The 21,878-nt window shown below is 39.7% G+C and overlaps 1 protein-coding gene across 2 annotated transcripts in view; it reads right to left on the bottom strand.

The window, feature by feature from the left end:
- slc25a21 (solute carrier family 25 member 21) overlaps positions 1 to 21,181 on the bottom strand; it is an 88,462-nt gene extending 67,281 nt beyond the window's left edge. Inside the window, exons 1-2 of one of the 2 annotated variants that reach the window (XM_086095465.1) lie at positions 21,031 to 21,181; positions 20,795 to 20,896 (exon numbers count right to left, since the gene is read on the bottom strand). In XM_086095465.1, coding sequence (XP_085951591.1) covers positions 20,795 to 20,870 — 76 coding nt within the window. In that variant the 5' untranslated portion in view covers positions 20,871 to 20,896; positions 21,031 to 21,181. Of the gene's footprint in view, positions 1 to 20,794; positions 20,994 to 21,030 lie in introns of those variants that run through there. The other variant, XM_086095466.1, reaches the window with a different exon arrangement.
- Positions 21,182 to 21,878: the final 697 nt, after the last annotated feature.

Raw genomic sequence — 21,878 nt, 5'->3', positions numbered from 1 at the left:
ACGCAAATCGTCATAGGCAACGAATAGCATCAGTGTCGTGGTGTTAATCCCCTTTCACACTGCACTTATGACGCATTCATATTCTAAGTGGTGAGGGGCAGCAAAACTAGGTACCGACAGTTGACCACTAGTTTTCTTAAATAGTAGCAGAATTCCACACATTGCGCAACAGTTCAGTAGACATTTGAAATTATATTTACTTGTTTTGAGATACAGCATATGCATATTTATTTTAAAATCAGAAGTCAAGGCTAATACTGCAATTGTTCAAGATATTGTAAAAAGCGGGTTAGTCACAAAAAAATGCATTAGCTAAAGAGTTTTTATATTTTGGTAGATTTGAGCAAGAATCATGGAAGTTGATACCCAAGATTTGCATAAAATGAAGTGATGAGGTTTGACATTTTCAGCCATTTTCCCTGAAGCAACCCCCTTCGCTCTCGGCTGTTTTACTGGATTTGGACTGATTTTGCAAGGCCCACAGAATATTGTGTTCTATTGCTATAAAAAAGATTAGAGTCTCTTCTTTCATCAGGAAAAAAAAAGTACATTGATATCCGTTTTGCAGCAATTAGCATTAGAAAGTAATTTTCGTTTAATTGGACTCACTTGGTAAAAACTTGTCAAACTTATCTGAGATGAAAAGAGACGTCAAAACTTGCGGCAAAAAAACGAACATTTAAATGTTTATTTTGCTTAACCCCTAACATGCAAAATACATTGGAACACATGCTGCAATTCCTTGTATTGTTTCAGACAGACTGACAAGCGGGGGAAAAACATTCTGGAAGAAATCAGTCCAACGCCAACAAAGACACAAAAGTGGCTTTACAGACAGAAGCCCTAAACATTTAATCCTCCGTGAAAACAGCGAAAGGAAAAATCCACCCTAAATCATTTTGAGGCTGCGAAAAAGAAAAACAAGCCTTGGCAAAGGCACCTTGCGCTTTTTTTTCTTCTTCTCCGTTTCATTGTTTGGTTGTATATTTTCCCCGCGTTCCAGCGGCCCGGCCAACATATCACACGTCAGGTCCCGCGCTGAACATCTTCCATCCAGCGGCGCGATAAAAAAAAAGAAAGAAAAAAAAGATGTCTGCCAAGTTTATGAAGAAACGTTTGCAGCTATTTGACGACGTCCAACCTCCCGGACTGGAAGAGCAAAAAAAAGGTTCTTGCAGATGGCTTAGCAACAGAGCTGAACACAAACGCACCCAAAAAGAAGCAAAATAATAATAATAATAATAAAAAAACGGGCTTTGCGAGATTCTTGTTGAAAATTCCGAGACGTTTGTACGTTTGGATTCGGCCGTGTAATAAAATGTTTGGTGACTATAGCGAGACTTGTTCCACAGCAGGGGAAAAGATTCCCACTTGGAATCTTTGAACCTGCAACACCGGCCGCTTCATGCAAAGGGAAACGTTTGGCCATTCTGATTGAAAGGGGAAAAAAAAAATAATCCTGCAATAAAGTCTTAATTTATGAGAAGAGCTGTAACAATAAGAGAACAAAAGTTGTTTTTCATGACCAAGGCAATAATGTCACAAAAAAGATGGATTTGTTATTTTACAAGGAATGAAAGTCATCTTTTCCAAGAATAAAGTCTTAGTGGTACAAGAAAAAAAAAAATAGCGTTCGTGGTCATGTTTTGGAGAATAAGGTTGGAATTCAAAGAACAGTCACGATATTACAACAACAAAAAGTCGTACTATCACGAGTTAAGGAGAATAAAGTCGTATTGTTACAAGAAAAAAATACTAATAATAATACAAGTTATATTGTATATTTTTTTCTTAGATCAAGTTTGTAATGTTACAAAAGAAAAGAAAAAGAGAGAGAAATAGTTTGAGTATTTTTCTCTGACAAAAAAATGTGAATATTTTTTTACAAGATAAAAAAAAAGTATTATTGTGTTACTGGAGAAATATGTACTTAAGACATTTGAAAAAAATTTTTTTTAAGAAAGAATAGAAAGAATTTTTTTAGGAAAAAAAGTAGTAACATTTAGAGATTTTTTTTTTTACACAGTTGCACTGTGACCGAGAAAATGGAAAAAAAAAAAAAGTAGTAGGAAGTGGATTTTTTTTAAATATTCATAAAAAAATATAGTTAAAAAAAATTATTGTATTCGATTACCGACTTGACAGATTCCCTGGAACGATGTAACCGTGCGCCTCGTTCTCGTCGGTTTTCGTCAAACAAGCTAAGCCAGGGAAGCAAAGGTCAACGGTTCGCATGCGTTGACTTCCTTCTTCCCGACTTGTCATAATCGGGTCGGTTTCGGTCACCCTGTGTTTGTTGGTGAGCGCCAAAGCAGAGCTGGCGGGCTTGACTAAGCTCATTTCCCCGCTCCTTCCCAAAAGATTAGTGCGGGAGAAACAGCAGATGAGGACAAATACATGTGAAAGTGGGGGGGTGGGGGGGGGGGGGCGCGTGAACATAAGAGCAGGAGGAAGTGGCAAAAGGATGCAATGATTCCATTGATTTTTACAGTAATAACGCGTAGCAATACTGGCCAAATGTTGGAGCGTAACGACTGAAAACAAAGCCAGCATTTCAAATGGTTACAATCAATCGGTCAGGCGACACGCAATTGAAAAATCTGAGGATGGAAATGGACTTTTTCTTGTTACAGAAGTTCGCTTTGTCTCAACATTACGGGATTGGGTTGCTCCATTTGCTGTTTTTTTTTTTTTTTTCAATGGGAAGTCAAGTCAAACATTTTCTTTACAATAATATACTCTCGTCTAAACAGGGTATTCTGATTCATATTGTGTTTGTGGCATATGAGTTAAGCAGAAAATCAACCATTTTCAGTCAACAGCGAGTGACCCTGAGAAAATGAGCAGGTTTTTCATCTTCATTACACAAACACAATAATTAATCAGAATATCTATATCATATATAAGGGGTATGCACAAAAAAAATGGATTCCCAAAAGAATGGCGATTCACATGTTGTACATGATTTGGCCACTTAGGGGCAGTGTGATAACGTGCGTTCTGATACACTGTAAAGTTGTAGCCACTGAGCGTAGAAGAAAAAAGTCACAATTAAATGATTCCACTAAAAGTCGTTTTTTGTTGTTGTTTTTTTGCAGCGTAGGAAGAGCAAATGCCGCTGAGTAATGTTAAGATGCTTCTCTGTATACGCTCTTGAATCGTTTTGTATGAAGTAAAAGATAAAAGTGCTGCTGCAAGTCGTGTGCTAATTAGCATTAGCTTGTCAGACTGGAGTAGATCGTGACCATTCTTTGCACATCTATAAATTGAAGCAGAAAGTATTGTCAATCAAATCATTTTTGATCAAAAATCGTTCTGAATCGTAAATTGATTTTGAATGGAATCGTAGACCCAAAAATCGGAATCGAATCGTGAGACAGTCAAAGATTCCCACCCCTAATATATATAATATAAGAAAAGCATGGCGGCCCGCCAAGCTTATAAAACACTGATGCTGTTTTTTGGGAGCCATCTTTTGTGGAAAATGTTTATTATTAATTATGTTTGGATTACAAATATCCGCCCCCCCCCCCCCCCTCAAAGTGATAATAGACGCATATTATTCAGTATTTTACCTAAAAAAAATTTTTTTTTGCCAGATTTAAAAAAATATATATATATTCTTGTGAATGATAACCGGATTCCTCTCCATTCCGAACGTCCCCTAATGGTCGTCCTCTGCGGATTTTGACAGCGGCTAATCTTTTCTGGCGACGAGTCGCTACGTAAACAACAATTTCACGGCCACTTGGACTCAGGTTGTGTCGGCTCGTAAATTGGTCGCAGGAACATCTTCCCGGCGCGCCGGTCACTCGCCGAGGGCCGAGCCGAGCGGACGGGGGGGGGGGGGGGGGGGTCTGAACGGCGCGGTGCAGACTCTCGGCATTCTTTGCAACAATTTGGTCTAATTAGCATCAACTCCGGGCACATCCATCATGCTCCTCAAGAAACATAAACAAAATGTCAGCTCTAGCGTAACAAACAGGTCGCCCGGCTACTTAGTGCAAATTATTCTTACATAAAAACTCAAGCGGGTCCTCAAGCAAAACACAGACCCCCCCCTCCCCTCCCCTCAAAAAAAAATAAAAAAAAGACCACCACTCACCCCCACCCCGTTTCCCCCTGCAGGCCATCTGGGGGAATGGAGCGCCAATGAAATTGAAGACATATGTTGAAGTCTCCAGAGTATCGCAGTGGACACGGTGACAGTTGACGCCGGGATTTGTGGTGGTTGTGAATTGGATTGCGTAAGCCCTTCAGAAATTGACATTAAATATGGATGAAAACGCGTGGTTGCAGAAAGCAACCTACAAAAACAGCATGAAAAGAATTAAATATGACTTTGTTCTTGTTTGTCATTTCATTTTTGGGGGCCTTAAAGGCCTTATAATGAAGACTAGAGCTGTCAAAATGATGTGGATTAATCAACACGTAATCGATTATCAAATTAATCGACAACTATTTTAGTAATTGAGTAATCATTTGGAGCATTTTTTTTTTTTAAATGTTAAGTTGTCCAAATCCTCTGATTTCGGTATATCAACAATAATTGTTGACTGATTTCTGTCGTCTTTAATGAAAAAAGGCTGAATATCGTCTGCGTTTAATTAAAAGACATTTGCAAAAAATCTGTTTTTACTTGTGAAATCAATGACCAAACAAATATGAAATACAAAATTTAAAAAATGCTTTCGTAATACACTTTAATGGAAAAAACGAAAATGAAAACGATTAGTCGATTAATCGATTCTAAAAATATTTAATAGTGACAACACTAATGAAGACATAATACTGAAAGTGCTAAAAATAATTATCACATTGTGATAGAAAAATATATATATACATTTTTTTTTTTTACACGCCACTAATTTGGATATAAGGGAACCGATCAATTGGGAAACAAACCCAGCACTTAATCCTAATCACGAGATTGTTGTTTGTGACAATTTCTGTTTGACGGGCTTTCACAAGTCACAGAAAGAGTTTATTATAATCACATGAAAAAGCGAGAGGGGGGGAGAGAAAAAAAAATGGCTGTTACTAGACAGAATTTGTCAGGGTGTCTGTCCTTGATGATATGCAGTGTGAAATTTTTCACTAATTATCGGGGCAAGTTTGTTGTTAGAACGCAGACGGCCAAAGTCACTCACCTCAAACGACTGTGGACGATCACTATGACAACCACGTGTGTACAAAATTAACAACGATAACACACACTTTAAAATAAAAATAAAAAGTAGTAGCGTGACGCCAACGACCCGCGACAAACTCCATTAGTGTTTAAACATTTTTGGCCAATAAATGTGATTCTGATATGGTACCAATTCAACTTGGACATCTGGATAAGCAAATGATAATGTCATCTACCTGTAAGGTGGCAACGATTAATCGAATAACTAAGCTGATTTTCTAACAAAAGTCAATGGAAAATTTCTGTCTCAAAACTTCACAGGGGCCATTTTCAGCAGCCGGATGCAGAAACCTTGAGTTACTCAACACGACGTCGCTTCGACACCCATGTCACTCACCAGTAGGAATGTAACGATAACTGCAATATCGTGATATCACGATATTGAAATTTCCACAATATCATTGTTGTCATGTCACAATATTAAAAGCAGCACATCTGTTAAAAAGATGAGGTTGTATTTTATTTATGTAGTTCTAGCACCCTCTGGTGGTTAGTTTATTAGAGTAGTTTAATTTTAATTAGGAACGTTTTGGCCACTGCGGCGATTATCTCTCATATAAAATCAGTCAGACAAGCAAATATATTCCCCAATTTTTTCTGGCAATATCGTTTGTTTTTACACAGTATATTATATCGGCAACTTCACCACAATATCGTGATATTTATCGTATCGTGATGTTTGGATATCGTCGCATCTCTACTCACCAGGGATACACACCCAGAAGTCACAGATACGACAGTAGAGCGCAAGGATGATAACCAGAAGTGGACACAAATAATACATGCATTTAATAATGCAAAATCAATTAAATATATAATAAAAATATTAAATTGCTGAAAGCCCGACTCTCTACCTCCCACTTTCAAGAAAAAGTTAGCTTAATTTGTTAACTCGCCCGTCCGGGAATGACCGTATTATTCGTTTGTATTTCGCGCACACGTTAAAGCAAATTTGTTACCGCAAATTAGCATTTGATGTGCCTGTTATATACAATCGAGGCTAGCATTTAATCCCCGCCCCTAATGTCATATCATGTCGGGTCTGTGTACAAATCACCGTCTTAAACATCCAAAATCCTCCGGAGTTTACGACAAGCGGTTTGACCAAAAGTCAAGCGGAGGCGTTATTGCAATCAGGAAAAAAATGATGTCACAGTGTTTGTTCATTATGGAGTCTTGACAGGAGGCCAACATTTGATTCACTTTCATGCAGAAAAAAAAAAAAAAGGTTCCTCCCCCGACGTTCCCACAAAGCTCAGTTGGTGACATCGGAAGATTTTAGCAAGCTCTTTTTCCAGCCGGTTTCTCTGCTGATGGGTATCGCTCACAAACCGTTAAAGCTCCCGAACGCACCAAACTGTCACTCAAAGACGCCGATCGCTGCTCCTGAACGGCACACAATCGCAAAATGCACACGCGCACGCATATGAACACAAATTGGGCTTTTAAATCCTCTCGTGGTCTTAAAAGTATTACATTTGATAGTTTTTTTTTTTTTTAAGTGTACGTTCTTAAAATTAAACACGAACCACACTTTTTTGGGGGGTTCAATTTCAATTAGAACTTTGGAAGGAACGTCTTGAATATTTCTGTGCACACGTATTACAATTAATAATGGCTTAGTACAGCATTAATCAATGAATAATAATAATAATGAATATATGAAAATTAATTGTGCTAGCTCTGAACTAATTTTTCTGAATTTTTTTTTGCATTTTATTTGAGTTCTTGCATTCAGTATAAAATGTATAAAAATCAAATGTTTTTAAATTACATGAATCCATGCTTAATACATAAAATTTAATTTAATAACTTTTTTCCTATAAAATAAATAAAAATTACATTAATTAATAAAAAAAAACGTATACATATGAAATATACAGGTGTGTTTGTAAAAAATAAAAATAAAAAATAAAAAGAAGCCAATTATATTTTACTTCCACTGAAATGGCAATCAATTTAATTAAGATCTAATAAAAATGAAACTGTTACCAGGAAGAATATAACAGGACATGTAAATTATTTGTTATTATTAAAATAAAATGAATAACAAATAACTTATTTACATTTACTTAGATGTTTTCACGGTAGGCTATTGTAAATATAATGGTTTATGCATTTTAAAATGAAATATTGATTGGCTCAGTGTTTAAAAGTGTTCACGTCTCCATGAACTTATGTACAATTAAGCAGCTTTTCATCTTTTTGCCATTTGGTCATAATGAACATTTTCTATCGGTCGCCACATGACTGCAGTGTCGTCTTGCGGCGGTCCAGTAAAGTCCAGTAAATCACCCCCTCTGCTGTCTTGACTGAAAAAACGGAAAGAAAAGAAAAAAAAGTGGCGCTGCTCATCTGGCACAAGTTTCACAGGCCCGAATCGTCAAGAGAAACAAAACTAAAAATGGCCTCCCCCTTGCCTGGACGTGGGCCGGCTCCCCGCTTCAACCCCCCCCCCCCCCCCCCCCCTTCGGATCCAACCAGGATGTTTGGGTTAGAAAATGACTGCTGCTGCTGCTGCTGCTCCCTTGGCCCCCTTTCGCTAATTGGCCCGAGGGTAATTACCTTGTCTCCTCTCCACTTAAGTACAAATAGGAGCTGCAGTGTTATTGTATCGGGTGGGCCAAAAATTCGCATGACTAATAGTCACGACCGACGCAATAATAACGAGAGCAGCGGGCAAATTAGACACCATAACGAGAGATTCAAGAAAATTACAAATATTGTTGAAGCCGGCACAAAAATTTGCTGGTTTGAGTAGTTTTAGTAAACCGACCAATAGTGAAAGCACAACGTCCCTGGGGGAGGTACCACAGAGAAATGTCATTTATCAACGAATACTAGACTTTCATTTGCTGGCTCCCATGTCACTCACCAGGCCAGGTCCTTCTTTTTTTAAAGCCACACACACTTAAAGTTACATATTTTAAAGTGTGGAATGTGAGGACGGCAACCCCAAGTGGACAAAATGAGTACTTGCACCTCACATGCAGATTTTCAATTTTATTGAATTACTTTCGATGGGATTATTACGATTCTAAAAATATTGGATTGTCGCAGGGCTTCATCTTTACCACAGACCTGAGATTCCAAAACACTTTGATACAAAGTTTTTCTTCAGATCGATACCAGAACGATATTTATTCACTCTGAGCACTGACTGACAAAATAAAATGACAAAAAAATTATGAACAAAGACCTTTCTTTCTGACGCATAAGCTGATTCGTCAAATTGCCACTATAGCGCCAACTATTGCTGAGGAGGACTTACTACCTCCACAAGTACCCCATACCTAAAAGTAAGGCTGGTATCGGCCCAGCACTAATCACTATGGGTTTGCCAAAAATAAACAATTCTCATAAAACTCGCGATTCTCATTTAGTACGATTCAGAATCGATTTTAAATGTCCCAAAATCGATTTTATTTAAATGATTTTATACTGTCTTGTCTGTGTGGGCCTTTATTGGGAGCGCTGTTCATGTTATACACAATTTGGCCACTTGGGGGCAGTGTGGTTCCGCACGTTCTGATAAGCTGTTATGTTGTTGCCACATTAGAGAGTAGAAGGAAAAAGTCACGATCAAGTTATTCCAATAAAAGTTGTTGTTTTTTTGTAGCGTTATGCCGGTGAGTAATGTTAAGATGCTTCTCTGTAAACATTCCTGAAGCGTTTTTGCATGAATAGCCGTTCTTTTGCGTGATAAAAGTGCCGCAAGGTGTGCGCTAATTAGCATTAGCGAGTCAGACTGGAGTAGATCATGACCATTCTTTGCACATCTATAAATTGAAGCAGAAATCATCGTCAATCAAATCATTTCGAATGAAAAATCGCGCAGAATCAAAAATCGATTCTGAATCGAATCGCAGACCCAAAAATCGGAATCATGAGAGTCAAAGATTCCCACCTCGGCAAGCGTGTCATCTTTCATCTGTTTTCACAATCTGCGCAGGCTTTAGATTTTCCCCTCAGGTGACGCACATCCGAGCGTGACGCTTCACGCAGCGTTACGAAAGCCACCCGAGGGTCCGGCAAAGACCGCAACACCAACGCGGGGCCCTCCGAGGGTTTCGTCTTGTGCGGCAAGAGCAAAGACATCGCAAAAAAAAAAAAAGAAGAAGAAATTCTGCCACGGATCCTGTTTTCTGGACGTTGCCATGGGAACAATGGTGAGTTTTCTTATCGTAAAAGTGGGTGATTACAGACCGCTTGCCACTTAACCTCGGTCCGACCCGCTCGCACTGGACCGGCTTCAAAGGCCTCAGGACGGGCCCGTGTGTGGTCTTGGTTGCGCTCGGCGTCAACGCTCGGTCGAAAACGCAGCGAGCGAGCGAGCGCCCGTTGAGTCACCGCTTGGACGTCGCTGTGAGGAGTTTGAAAGAAGTGGCGTTCTGGAAAGGTTCGGGGGGGGGGGGGGGGGGGTTGGAACTCTCTCAGAATAAATGTCTACAGCGAGGCTAATATTTATTCCTTTTTCTTTTTTTTTACATTTCCATTGACATTTGTGGCAAACAGATGTTGGAGAGGCTCCTCGCATTTTCGGGGGCGTTGAAAGAAGCCGTGTGGCGCATCAGAAAAGTTATCCATCTCCCAGTTACCCAACATCATCATCATCATCATCATCATCGTCGTCGTCAAATTTACCGCTCGGGGCGCTACCGGGACCAGAGGAAACGCTTAGCGCGATATATCACCGCTCCCGTAATTATATTCGTGACATATTTGGATCGCAAGCGTCTCTAAGGGCAAAAACATTTGAATCCTCATTAAATAGCTATGCAGAAAATGGCTGCCAATATTTGATGGGGGGGGGGGGGCTGGACTTTGTACGGCAAGTCGCAGATGTTTCGAACCTCAACCAGAGAAATGAAAACCAAAATGATCATTGGTGCTGGAGTTTATATTTAAGGCACGGGAGAAGCGCATACTTTTGATCCTTTAAGTGAACTTTTCAAGTCAAAGCTTTTATGAATGGAACAAATCTTTCTGTCCGTGTGACAGGAAACACATTTTCACATTCGTTTGGGAGGAAACAGCACAAATGGCACATACAGTTTCAGATCAGGGTTCCTTACAGCCTAAAGACCCAGAATGGAGTCCTTAGCGCCATCTCGTGGTCAAAGAACAGCATTAGAACACACTACGGTGGCTCAAAGAGACCACATTTCGCAAGCCAACCACCGATTTCAGCTGCGGTGCCGAGAGACCAAGCGGGCCGGAATTAGCCAAAGCGGCTAACAAGAGCGGCTAGCAGGAGGAGTTAATTAAAAAATTTTTTTTAAAAAGCTAGTAAAAGCTTGCGAGAGCAAAACAGAAAGTGACAAAGACGAGCCCGAATCACGGCAGGAAGATGGCGGCGAAACATGGCAGCTCTCGTAAGGTGCGACTACAGCCATGTAACATAATTAGTGATAACTAGACCTATGATTATTTATATATATATATATATATATATATATAAAATATGTTTGTGATACAACATATTTCTTTGCATACTACTGACATAAAGAGTCGTGTTTTAAAATGAATGCATTTTTAGTTCACCACTAGATGGCGCTAGGGATCACTGAATGTCCCTTTGTGGCAAGTTAAATTCAAGAATTTTAACTACATTTGAAATTTAATTTCCCAGGTTGTCAAAAATGGCACAAAAAAAGACCCGACTAAAACCGCGTCACTATTTTGCTGGTTCGGTTATTATGATCGTGTTAGAGTCATTCGGTAATGTTTTTTTTTATTTTTTGTTTTTTTTAAAGAATGCATTTTAATATTTGAAACCATTTACAAATCATACAATCCTACTCATAACACCGCATCCATCTTAGTTCCAACCCATAAAATTATTTTTGGGTCGGCATTTTCAGAGCAATGGAAATGAGCGCTTTAGCGAGCTTACGCAGACGGGCCGGAACCAACAAAGAAGGACTTCATTTGCATATATTTAATTTACGGTTTGGATGTTTTTATCATTTTATTGTTATAGTTCAGAAGTTTAGAGTTGTTCACAAGTGATGTATTGGAAGATGAAAGGTTGGAATAAGCGCGTTTGCGGCTCAAAATTCGGATTTTGGGCCTCATTAAAACACATTGAAGAACAAAACTGAGAATCGCCGTTTCCCAAAACGCTTCACTTCGCATGTTAAGGTTGCCGCAACGCACGTGCGTCACCTACGCAAGTGACGGAGGCGGTCCGCCGTCAAGGCAAGCTCAGCGCTACTTATGCTACGACCGGCGAGCTAGCAACAATCCGCGCCGGCTACTAGTGCGGCTAAACACATTGCGGACGCGCTCCCGGGTCAGCAATCATCACCTCAATGGCGGCGAATAAGCCGCACAAATATTGTTCTCACGAAAGGATAAAGAGCAAAGACGGAAAAGCCATGCTAATCGCTAAGCTAACCTAAGACTGACTTTGAAACTGACCACCCGCCGCTGGATTTAACATGACAAACATTCCGGCAACGCGACCTTTCATCGAGTTTCTCACAAGCCGCTCTTTTTTCCCCCCTGGTGCCCTGCCAGCGTGTTCTCCAGTATGTCATCCGCTTTACCGCGGGAGATCCGAAATAATCCAAAGTGTCTATAAATTTGAGCCTCCCTAATTGAAGCCTTGAGCGCGGCCACCGGGCGAGAGAGAGAGAGAGAGAGAGAGAGAGAGAAAAGATTCTCCCGGAGACGACCGGCTTTATGACGTTCATCTTGATAGAGTTATCCCCAAAAGTGGGCGGGCACGCTTCCAGAACGCGGGCAGCTAACAAGGGGAGGGTTCGAGTGTGTGTGTGTACGTTATGCATACATCCACACAACGTCTCATCCAGAGCCCCGCAGAACACACGCATGCATGGGGGGGGGGAACTGCCAAGTCATTCCGGGGTTTTCGCTTGTCCCTTCGCCTTATTGACACTACTTATTATGTTTATTTATACGTCGGCGCGCAGCACGCCGCCTTTGTAATTAGCGTATCTGAACTCTTAGCCGACGCCGTATCGAGTTGCGTTGAACATTTCCTCCATCTTAAGCGGCGAGGCCCGAGAGAGAAAACCGGTCGGCGGCGGCGGCGGCGGCGGCGGCGGCGGCGGCGGCGGCGGCGGCGGCGGCGGCGGCCTGGCCACCGCGTGAGGGGCGCGGGGTTAAACGGCCAATTCAGGAGTTTTCAACAGGCACGTCAGGGCTCATGAGGAACAAGCTGCCGGAGAAAAAGCAGCCACCAATTCCTCGGCTTGATGCCTGAATGCAAAAAAAATAATAATAATAAAAATCAAGGAAACGAAAAAAAAAAAGGGAGCGGGTTTTTTTCCTATGCATATGGCATATCACGGGCAATTATAGGATGTTGAATCTTTATTGGTAACAAAAATGAACACCTCGCATGTCATTGACATAAAGGGGTGGGCAAAGGACGGCCCGCTTCATTCTGGTCCTTTAAAGTTGCTCGATTAAAAGGATTTTTACCAAATACTGATACCACTAGTAAATATTACACCCCCCCCCCCCCAAAAAAAGACAGATCATTTTAAAGAAATAACTTTATATCACAACATAGTATTTTTCCTTAAAGTTGCATGAAATTAATGAGAATTTTCTATTCCTCTGATTTGTAATTTCTACAATTCCCAATTATTAAACGGCCACTAGAGGGCGGCTGGTACTGGTATCGGCCACCATCGCGAGAACCAACACCTTAAAATAAGGAGAGTATCGGCACTGAGGTATCGGCACTCGCTCATCCCTATTTTTCATTATATTTGGTTCATTGATTGATAGAGAATAAAAATAATTTTACATTAAACTATTTTTCTAGACATGCAAAGATTATCGATGGAATTGATGAATGATCAAATTAATTGGTGTATATTTTTGATCGTCAATGAACCGTTGAGATCATTTAAAATTGTCCAAGTCCTCCTAATTTCATCTTCTCGACCGTAAATATCAGATTTCTGTCGTTCTCCATGAAAACAGGCTGATTATTTTGTGCAGGATCAAAATATATTTGAACATTTTTGCCCTGACACGACACAAACTAAACCAGAAACTAAATCAGAATTCCATTTGTGCATTTTCTGAACTGTCAATTCAAAATAATGTCCCATTTTTTTAATAGAGATGAAAATAAAAATATTTTTTCACATGCATAATACATACATCATTTTAAAAATGGTTAAATATGCTTTTAAATCACCAAATCGATATAGTTTGGAGTGCAACGTGTGGATTTTTTTTTTTTAGCGACTGCCTTGCATGCATTTTGGCCCCTGAGATGACACGCGTCACGATTTCATCCACAGGTAGGCCTGCGTATGTAAATATGTCATTTTGTTAAGTATTGTTTTAAAACAGGCCAACGGCGGTTTTGGCAGGGCCACTAAAATTTAAATTTGGCTCCCAAAACAGGCCTCATTTCGGTCCCCGTATTTACATTTAGGCAGACTGTACGGGTTCGATTCCCGGTCAGCGCACCTGAGGCCGGACGAAAATTTGGTGCGTTGCGTCAGGAAGGGCATCCGGCATCAAAATGTGCCAAAACGCGGCGACCCCTGACAGGCAAAAGCTGAAAGTCACTTGTTCGTGTTCAAATATATTTACATGAATGACAGCGTCGGGTTGGAATACTCGACTGGCTCTTTTTGGATCAGTGCTAAAACGAAGCCGAGCGTTCCCCTGCAAATAAACATTCGTCGGACTTGAGCTCCGCGACGCCGCCTCGCCGCTGTCGTGAATCATATTTTTTCAAAGATTACGCACTCGCGCACACACAACCTCTCTCGCTAAACTGAGATGTTTCCATCGTGTCCGGCGTGACGAGCAAGAAGAGCCAGTAGCGGTCCGTGTAATGTTCTCGCAATGAGAAGAACCAGATGTTCCGATCCGCACGCTTGTGGAGCAGCTTTCATTCAAAGAGTCAACGTCCTTATCGGCCACGCCGGTCGTAAGTTACTCGACTTTATCATCACGGGATCCGTCTGTAGCACTTTTAAAAGCAAGCGGACCGAGACGAGGGGGGGGGGGGGTTTCAGTCGGCGCGGAGGCCCATTGGGTCGAGAGTCCCGTACATTAAAAAAAGAAGAAAAGACCTGCTAGTGTACGTTTTAGAATCAATTGGATTGCTCGAAGCTACATTTTGAAATGCACGACGCCACTAGGACCAAATGACAACATCTCAAGTGGGATTGAGGAGGATCCCTGAGGCACTTACGTGAATAGTGTCAAAAGTTAACTCCCGATTAATCGCAAATTTTATATCTGTTCTAAATGTACAATCAAATAATTTTTTCCTAAGTTTTCAGACTCTTATTTACATAAAAGTGGGGACAAAAATGTTAAGCTAATAGAAATATGGCTGCATCTTTTAGTCATTGATACGGTAGTTTCATAATAATTCATGACATCTAGTTAAAATTAAAAAGATGTAATGTACTGTAAAAAACGAGTGTGATATTGACTTGTGTTGATGTCATTTTTCTGCCACTAGATGGCATAATTCCCTTTGTAAGACAGTGACAGCTCGGTGCGTTTTTCTTTTCGTATTAAGAGATATCTCATCTTTAACACGAAGTAACTGAAGCACATTTTTAAAATTGTAAAAAACTCCAAACTCCACAGATAGACGCATTTTTCTTAAATTTATTCCAGCTAAATGTTGACGCGTCTGCTGCGTTGCGACTGGAATTGCCTCCGTACACGCTTTCCAAGTAAGGGGCGGTCATTAATCGCATGTTTAAAAAAAAGTGTGGCGTTAAAGGAACTTTAAATTAACGCACTCATTTTTACACCCCTATAAAAAATATTTTTGCTTAAAAAAAATAATGGCTTGTAAACAATAGCAACTGCATCAAAATATAGTCTTAAAATGTAAGTAAAAATAAGTAACCACTGGTTTTTTTTTATTAATATTTATTAATTAGTCTCATTTTTTTCATTAAATATTAAAAGTTGCTTGTCAATATCATGTTAATAATAGTAAGCAAGCATCTAGCGGCCAAAGCTCAAAATAACCCGAAATGAAATCGACTTCTTTCCAATCAGCTTCGCACGGAGGACTGAACTAACACGAAACATTTTGTATCCTTTTTTAGGCTTCTTTTTAATAAAGTCATGCGTGTTCGTTTGTTTAACATTCTCCGCTAATTTCCAACGACAGCGATTGTTCACATTTTCTCCGGGAACTCGTAATGAGATGATAAATCTTGCCGGTTTATTATTGCACAAGAAATGAGCGGTTACTCCAATAACAAGCGGCGCTTGTGATGAGGAAGACTGATGAAGAAAAAAAAGGGGGGGTGGGGGCGATCACGGCCATTTTGAACCAGGTCTCCACGTAAAGACGTGCGTCTCTCAAAAGATGTATGACAGACATTGTTATCATGATAGGGGGAGGAAGAAGAGAAAGTGCTCCCCCGTCTCGATTTCAAAAACAAAAATCAACATGGCTTCCAACGTATGATGTCATCACCGAGCACATCTGTCTCCAACATGTCCGCCGGGGGTTCAATCACGGCCCGGCCAAACACGCACACGAATGTTTCTGGAAATAAATATTAGGCCTAATTCGCCCTGTGATTGCCGACGGATGCTTCCTGTCTGTTTGAGGAAAAACACACACAAAAACACACACACACACACACACACAGTAGAGCTCATTGATTAGTCACTTTTACCAATGATTTCAAATGTATTTGTCAGGACGATTTGGTATTTAAGGTCGATTTTTTTTCTTTAGGGGTTTCTGTCATTCCAACCTCGCTAATGTGCATTCATTTGTACTGACAACATGGCAGCGGACAAAAGCAGTCTTTCGGCCAATTAAGCAAGTTGGTCTTTGTATTTAGAGACTTTTTGTCAACCTTTAGATTATTTTGTCAAAAAAAAGTGATGAGCAAGTTTAATTTCCGCCCAAAAAATTGGCAACGCATTGTTTTCCATTTGATAAGAGGGCAAATAAGGAAAGCAATCATGCAAAGGGCTCTCTTGCATAAAAAAATTACCTCTCAAGGACAGCAGACCAACTCGTATTAAAAAATAAATAAAAAATGTTACTATTATTGAGGTACTATATTTGTCCTGCATATCATTCCAAATCTGCAAAAATGTTTTAGGCTTACTCGTGTTGGAGTAAAGGGCAGTATAAGCGGGTGAGCGTGAGTAAGCCGTGTCTACCATCTAGTGGTGAATGGTGGTAGTACAACTTAAAACGACAGCCAACCCCTGCACCACTGATTCACACACTGACACATTTTTTTTCAGCATTTAATTTTATTTCATGAATTTTTTTTACATTTTGAATGTTTGTGATTTTTTTTGGGGGGGGGGGGGGGGGATTATTACAAAATGTAAAAAAAAAGTGCGTTTTTTGTTTTAATCAAGGGGCCCACTCACAAGACTATTTTTAATTAATGTTATCCTATTTTGAGAAAACAAAAAAATCAATGCTTTCCTTTTTTAAAAAAAAAAGGATAGATATATCGAATTGACCCCAAATTGTAATCAATGGGTTACATGTTTACATTTATTTCCATTATTTATATGGCAATTAATGCAAGCAAATGCTACAGAAAGAAAAAAACCTCACAGGGAAAAAAAATAAAAAAATAATTTTCTTTGAGGGGGGGGGGGGGGTAAATCGGAAATTTGATTTTGTTGGGGGGTCCAAGATTTTGTTTGAATGCGCCTTATGGTGGTTTAAAACCGATTCAATTACGGCAGCATGTTGTTATGCTCCAGCTCTCAAAAACATTTCATACCAGCTTTAGCATTGTCCGCTTTTGAAGATCATGTGACAATTAAGAACACTTGTTTCGTTTTTCCAAGCACATGGCTGTCAAATCATGACGGTATTTATGAATGTGTCCCAAAGCATAACCACTATCTTTAAAAAATATATATATTTTAAAAAATGCAACTTGAACTGCACTAAAAAGATATCGGTATGAAGCTACCGCCATCTTGTGGACGTTTATGGAATGAAGTCACAAGAAACGTATTAGAAGACAAAACATAGATACAATTTTGGGTGTGAGAAACCATCTCATTGGTTTGTCTTTATGAAAAATACACTGATTATGTAACTATCAACATTCTAATGCCCAAAAAATAAAGTAAAGTAGAGCGGAAGGCTGCAGATCTCCCAAAATAAATGAAGGGTACATGACATCAGTCTGTTAAAACAAAACAAAAAAAGGACTACATACTGTTATCAGTTTGTCAAAGAACAAACAGCACACACAGACAAGAGTCTTTTGAATACACTTCACGCTACATTACATCCAACAGAGCAAAAATCGACTTTAAACTAAAAAGGTGAAGTCCACAAAGAGGAAGCCAAAGAAACCGAAATGACTCCACGGTATGCGCCATTATTCCTCTTTTGAATAAACTAAAGCTTTGTCTAAAATGCTGTCATGCTCCTCGGTAGTAAGAGGAGGTTAAAGCTGCAAGAAATGAAACGCGGCTATCGCACGCTTTCTTGTTGTTGTTTTTTTCCTTCATAGTGAATCCTAGAAATGATCATAACTTGATGCCACACTTGCCTTCCCAGCCTACATTGAGCCAATTACAAGCAAAATCTCACAGCACACCAGCCAAAAAAATGCATTTTTCAAATGACCCTACAAACTACAATTTGAAAAATTCAAAAAATAATAAATGGCTATTTTTACACTAACAACAAGAACTGAAGTTACATTTTCTGCAATAAAAATAGCAACAACAAAAAACAACACAAAATGTCAACGGGTTACATATGCGACTGAAAGGATAGCAAAAAACAAACAAAAAAAAACAACTGTAAACATTTGCTTAATGTGGTAACAAAATGATGCAGAAGAATGTAACAAACAATACGCAAGGAGACAACCACTTGAAAACAGGCCTCAAAATAGCTACCACAGCTAACCTGAAACCACCTTTTGTTGCTCGAGTGGCAGCACACACAAACACACACAAACACACACACAGCAGTTAGAAAGTAGAACAGTAAGATATGAAGACTTAGCGGTTAGCATCTTTGTGATTCTATTCTTATAAAGACGCAGGAAGTGAGTTAAATATGGTCATGTTAGCATTGCTAGCAGTCACCAAAGATCGTTGACACATCAATGTTTCCTTCTAACAGGTAAGCGATGGTCTCCAATATACTTTTTTTTGCCTCTTCGGCAATTCAAGAGAGTAAAAATTCACAAAGCTAAACACACAGCTAGCTAGTGAGCTAAACCTCGCCGGGAAGACTTACCACTTCCTGGTGCTGGGCGGAGGCGGGAACAAAAGAATCCACTTGCTTAGGTATCTGCTTAAAAGCTTCATCCAGGACTAAACCATTCCCAGTGAAGGTGACAAATGCTAACGATGCCAACTCTTGAGATTAGATTTGTATTTTAATTTGTTAGTGATTAAAGCATGATTAATAATTAAGATGATTTATTTGGTGCTGGGATTTGTAAAACACACTTAAAAAAATAAAGAAGCCTAACATTAAAATGTCATTTGATGCTCTGATTTTCATGAAAACATACTGTTCAAGAAAGCATAGTATTAATCACAAAGTTAGCAAATGATATCCCCAAAATGAAGTTAGAGTGGCTAAATCCAAATTTAAAACATAATCTGGCTTTGAGTGCAAAAAGGTTGCAACATCTCCAAGCAGTAAATGGATGAGGCATCGCTACCGACCCCTCCGCTATGCCACATCCAACATGGCGGCGACGTCGCTGTATTACTTGGCACTCAAGGCAGCGTTCATGCATATACTACACTACATAAAAAATTGAGAAATTGGCTTTATGGATGACATTTCAGGATGAAGCCAAAATGCAATCTAACCTTTCCAGATGAATTTTTCCTTCTGTTCTTTGCCACCATCTTGTGGCAACTACAGGCACTTGCAGCACAGTGTAAACATTTTGCTGGGGTGGGGCATCAAATGCTCCTGCTTTTTTGTATATTTTAGGTTCATCTTAAAATGACACCCGGTGAGATCAATATGCCTGAGTTTATGTGACAAGTGTACGTCTCGGCTTTTCTCGCCTCAGTTAACTTTGACATGACAGAGTGATTTAAAATAAATAAATAAAATTCAACAGTCAAGGAGGGGCAACAAGGCTTGGCTGATAAACAGTGGTATGCAAACTTTGCACATTCTCATACACTTTCCAGGCCTAAAGCCAAAGCTAATGCTATGCTATGTGCTAAGAAAACAGCTCCTGGCCTTGCACGAACTTTTACATACCATCGCCATACATTGCAATAAGCAACATTTAGTTGTTTAAGAATAGTAGTTGAATTTATTGCAAAATACTTTCTTTTTTCACTTGACAAATATGCCATATATTTACAAAAAAAACTAATACTAAAACTAATTTTAAAAAATAACTCAAATGAAGCATTAAAAAAAAAAATGAAATAAGAACCAACTATCATGGGAAAATCCAAAACTAAAGGTCGAAGATTTACTAGGAAGGTGAAGCTCTATAACTTGGCGCCACTTCAAAAAAACAAAACATAAACAAACAAACTCGGGGACGTTCACCTTCAGTCGTCTTTGTGATTTTGCCCACCAGGTCAACGTCAAGAGTGCATGCATGTACAGTACGTTATCTCTGTGCCAGATACACCCCCCCCCCCCCACACCCAAACCCCCCACCCTGCTTCATTGTGTTTGCTCCAGTTCAGCGCTAGCACATGTTTCCAATATGCTGACCACGTTACGCAATATCATTTTGTTACAGGCCTTCTGGGAGGAACACAAGGAATGTTTGTGTGCTGGGTCCAAAAAGACGGGAAAAGAACAGCAAGACGATACACTCGTCCTTACTTCCTGGTTGGTTTGGCGTGGGGATGGTTTTTAATTCTGCGTTTCGAATACATGTGCAAACTTGTGACCACTCTACTTGTATTTGTCCTGCAGCCATAAAACATTGCAACTCTGGATCTGTCAACGAGTTATAGATGACTTATGATTGATTAGTAATTATGTGTACACGAGTCATGGCACAAAAAAATTAATTGACTCTTCATTTTTATCATTACCAGTTAGCTTAGTGATTCTCAAACAGTGTGCCGTGACAGTGAGAGATCATCCGGTGAATAACCGTTATCAGATTTGGTTTACTCACAGATATCCCGCGCATGTGAGGATAACCAGTATAGAAAAATGTATATTATATATTCACAATGTGAAGCATGGCTTTAAAAAAAAAGGGGGGGGGTTGTTTTTTCAAGTTAACGGTTTTTTTTTTTTCAAACGCCCTCTACGCTTCAGCAGTGACATTACGCAGGCTTACCAATAAAGTTTATTTCTTTTATTTTTTTTCCAATGGCCTCACGCATGCGCGGTGACGTATATGCGTACAGTAAAGCACCGGTGAGAGAGGCTGAACCGGACCAGTAAGAACTATCCCGGCTTGAACACTTCATCTTTGGCATGGCGACCCGGACAAAGTGCTTCACATTGTGTACTTTTAAAGTATGAACACTTTGGTGTCAAAGCGGATAAGTTACGTCACTCCAGGCGCAACAGGTCGCGACCACGAGCAAAGGAAAGAACTATTACGTAGTAATAATAATAACACTTTTTATTTTGTTGCTGTCGTCTTTTTTAAACGCTCCTACCTGCGGAGCCTCCGGCGATAATCTGGTGGCTTGCTTCCCGGACTAAGCCGCGAGGTTTGGGGATTGTGGTCGTCATTGTGGCCGCTTTCACCTCCGGTTGCTCTGCCAAGGCAAACACGCGCGTAGTTAGCAACTAGCTAGTAGCTAGCTAGCATCAAGCTAGGTTCAGGTTGTTCTGCTCCCCCGCCGTGACGTCACAACCGTCACTTTTTTTTTTTTTAGGAAGTCGTACGAACCTGAGTCGTGGATGCGTCGCCTCGCCTGGATCTTCTCTCAGCTCTGCTTCGCACACTCAAGAGGGCGTGCTGCGGGTCGACTTGGATTTGGATCAGAACGCCTCTCGTGTACTGTCGGACCTCCTTTTGCTGTTTGTAGTTCAACTTTGGAAGCCCCCCCCCTTCCCCCTCAATGATCAATACATGACAAACATGACCACAAGATGACACTTTCACTTCCCAAAATACATTTCTCCACTTTTTGTGAATCATCATTTGCAATATAATAAAATAATTTCCTCAAAATAATATCAATAAAACATGCATTGATTATGTATATATTGTATATTACAATTAAACTGACAAACAGTATTTAAAAGTGTATTTTTTCCCTTTTTTTATCCTAGCACATCAGGTTTTTGAGATGTATATGTTTTTAAAGTTTGACCTTTATCAGCCTGTGCAATATGGATTAACGTGTTGTAATTTATAGAAATCTACCTGTTGCTCAACCTAACTTTTATTTCATAAATAGTACTCAATATATTAGTATATTATATTATTGTTATATTATTGCATTAAAAAAACGACAGATTTGGAATCAGTGCAAAAATTAAGCAAAGACTCTGATTAAAAAAATATTGCAAATATTCCATAGTCTCCACTTGGTTGCAGCACTCCTTTTCTTTTCTCCTGGATAAAATGTGTGACCTTTGATGTAAGTAGGAGGCGTTTGAGTGGGACAGTCACCCCAGGCCAACTAAATGTTATGTAACATTTATTATTTCTGTTGTATTGCCTGTAAACAATTGTGCAGTTCTGTAGAGCCTGTTTGGGAAGATCACATAAACGTTGTTTCATGCATTCAG

The sequence above is a fragment of the Leptonotus elevatus genome, chromosome 14 (assembly GCF_054856555.1).
Source record: "Leptonotus elevatus isolate MCC_2025b chromosome 14, RoL_Lele_1.0, whole genome shotgun sequence".
Lineage (NCBI taxonomy): Eukaryota > Metazoa > Chordata > Actinopteri > Syngnathiformes > Syngnathidae > Leptonotus > Leptonotus elevatus.
Note: the sequence above shows the minus strand (reverse complement) of the source record. Positions and strands in the feature narration are given on the sequence as shown.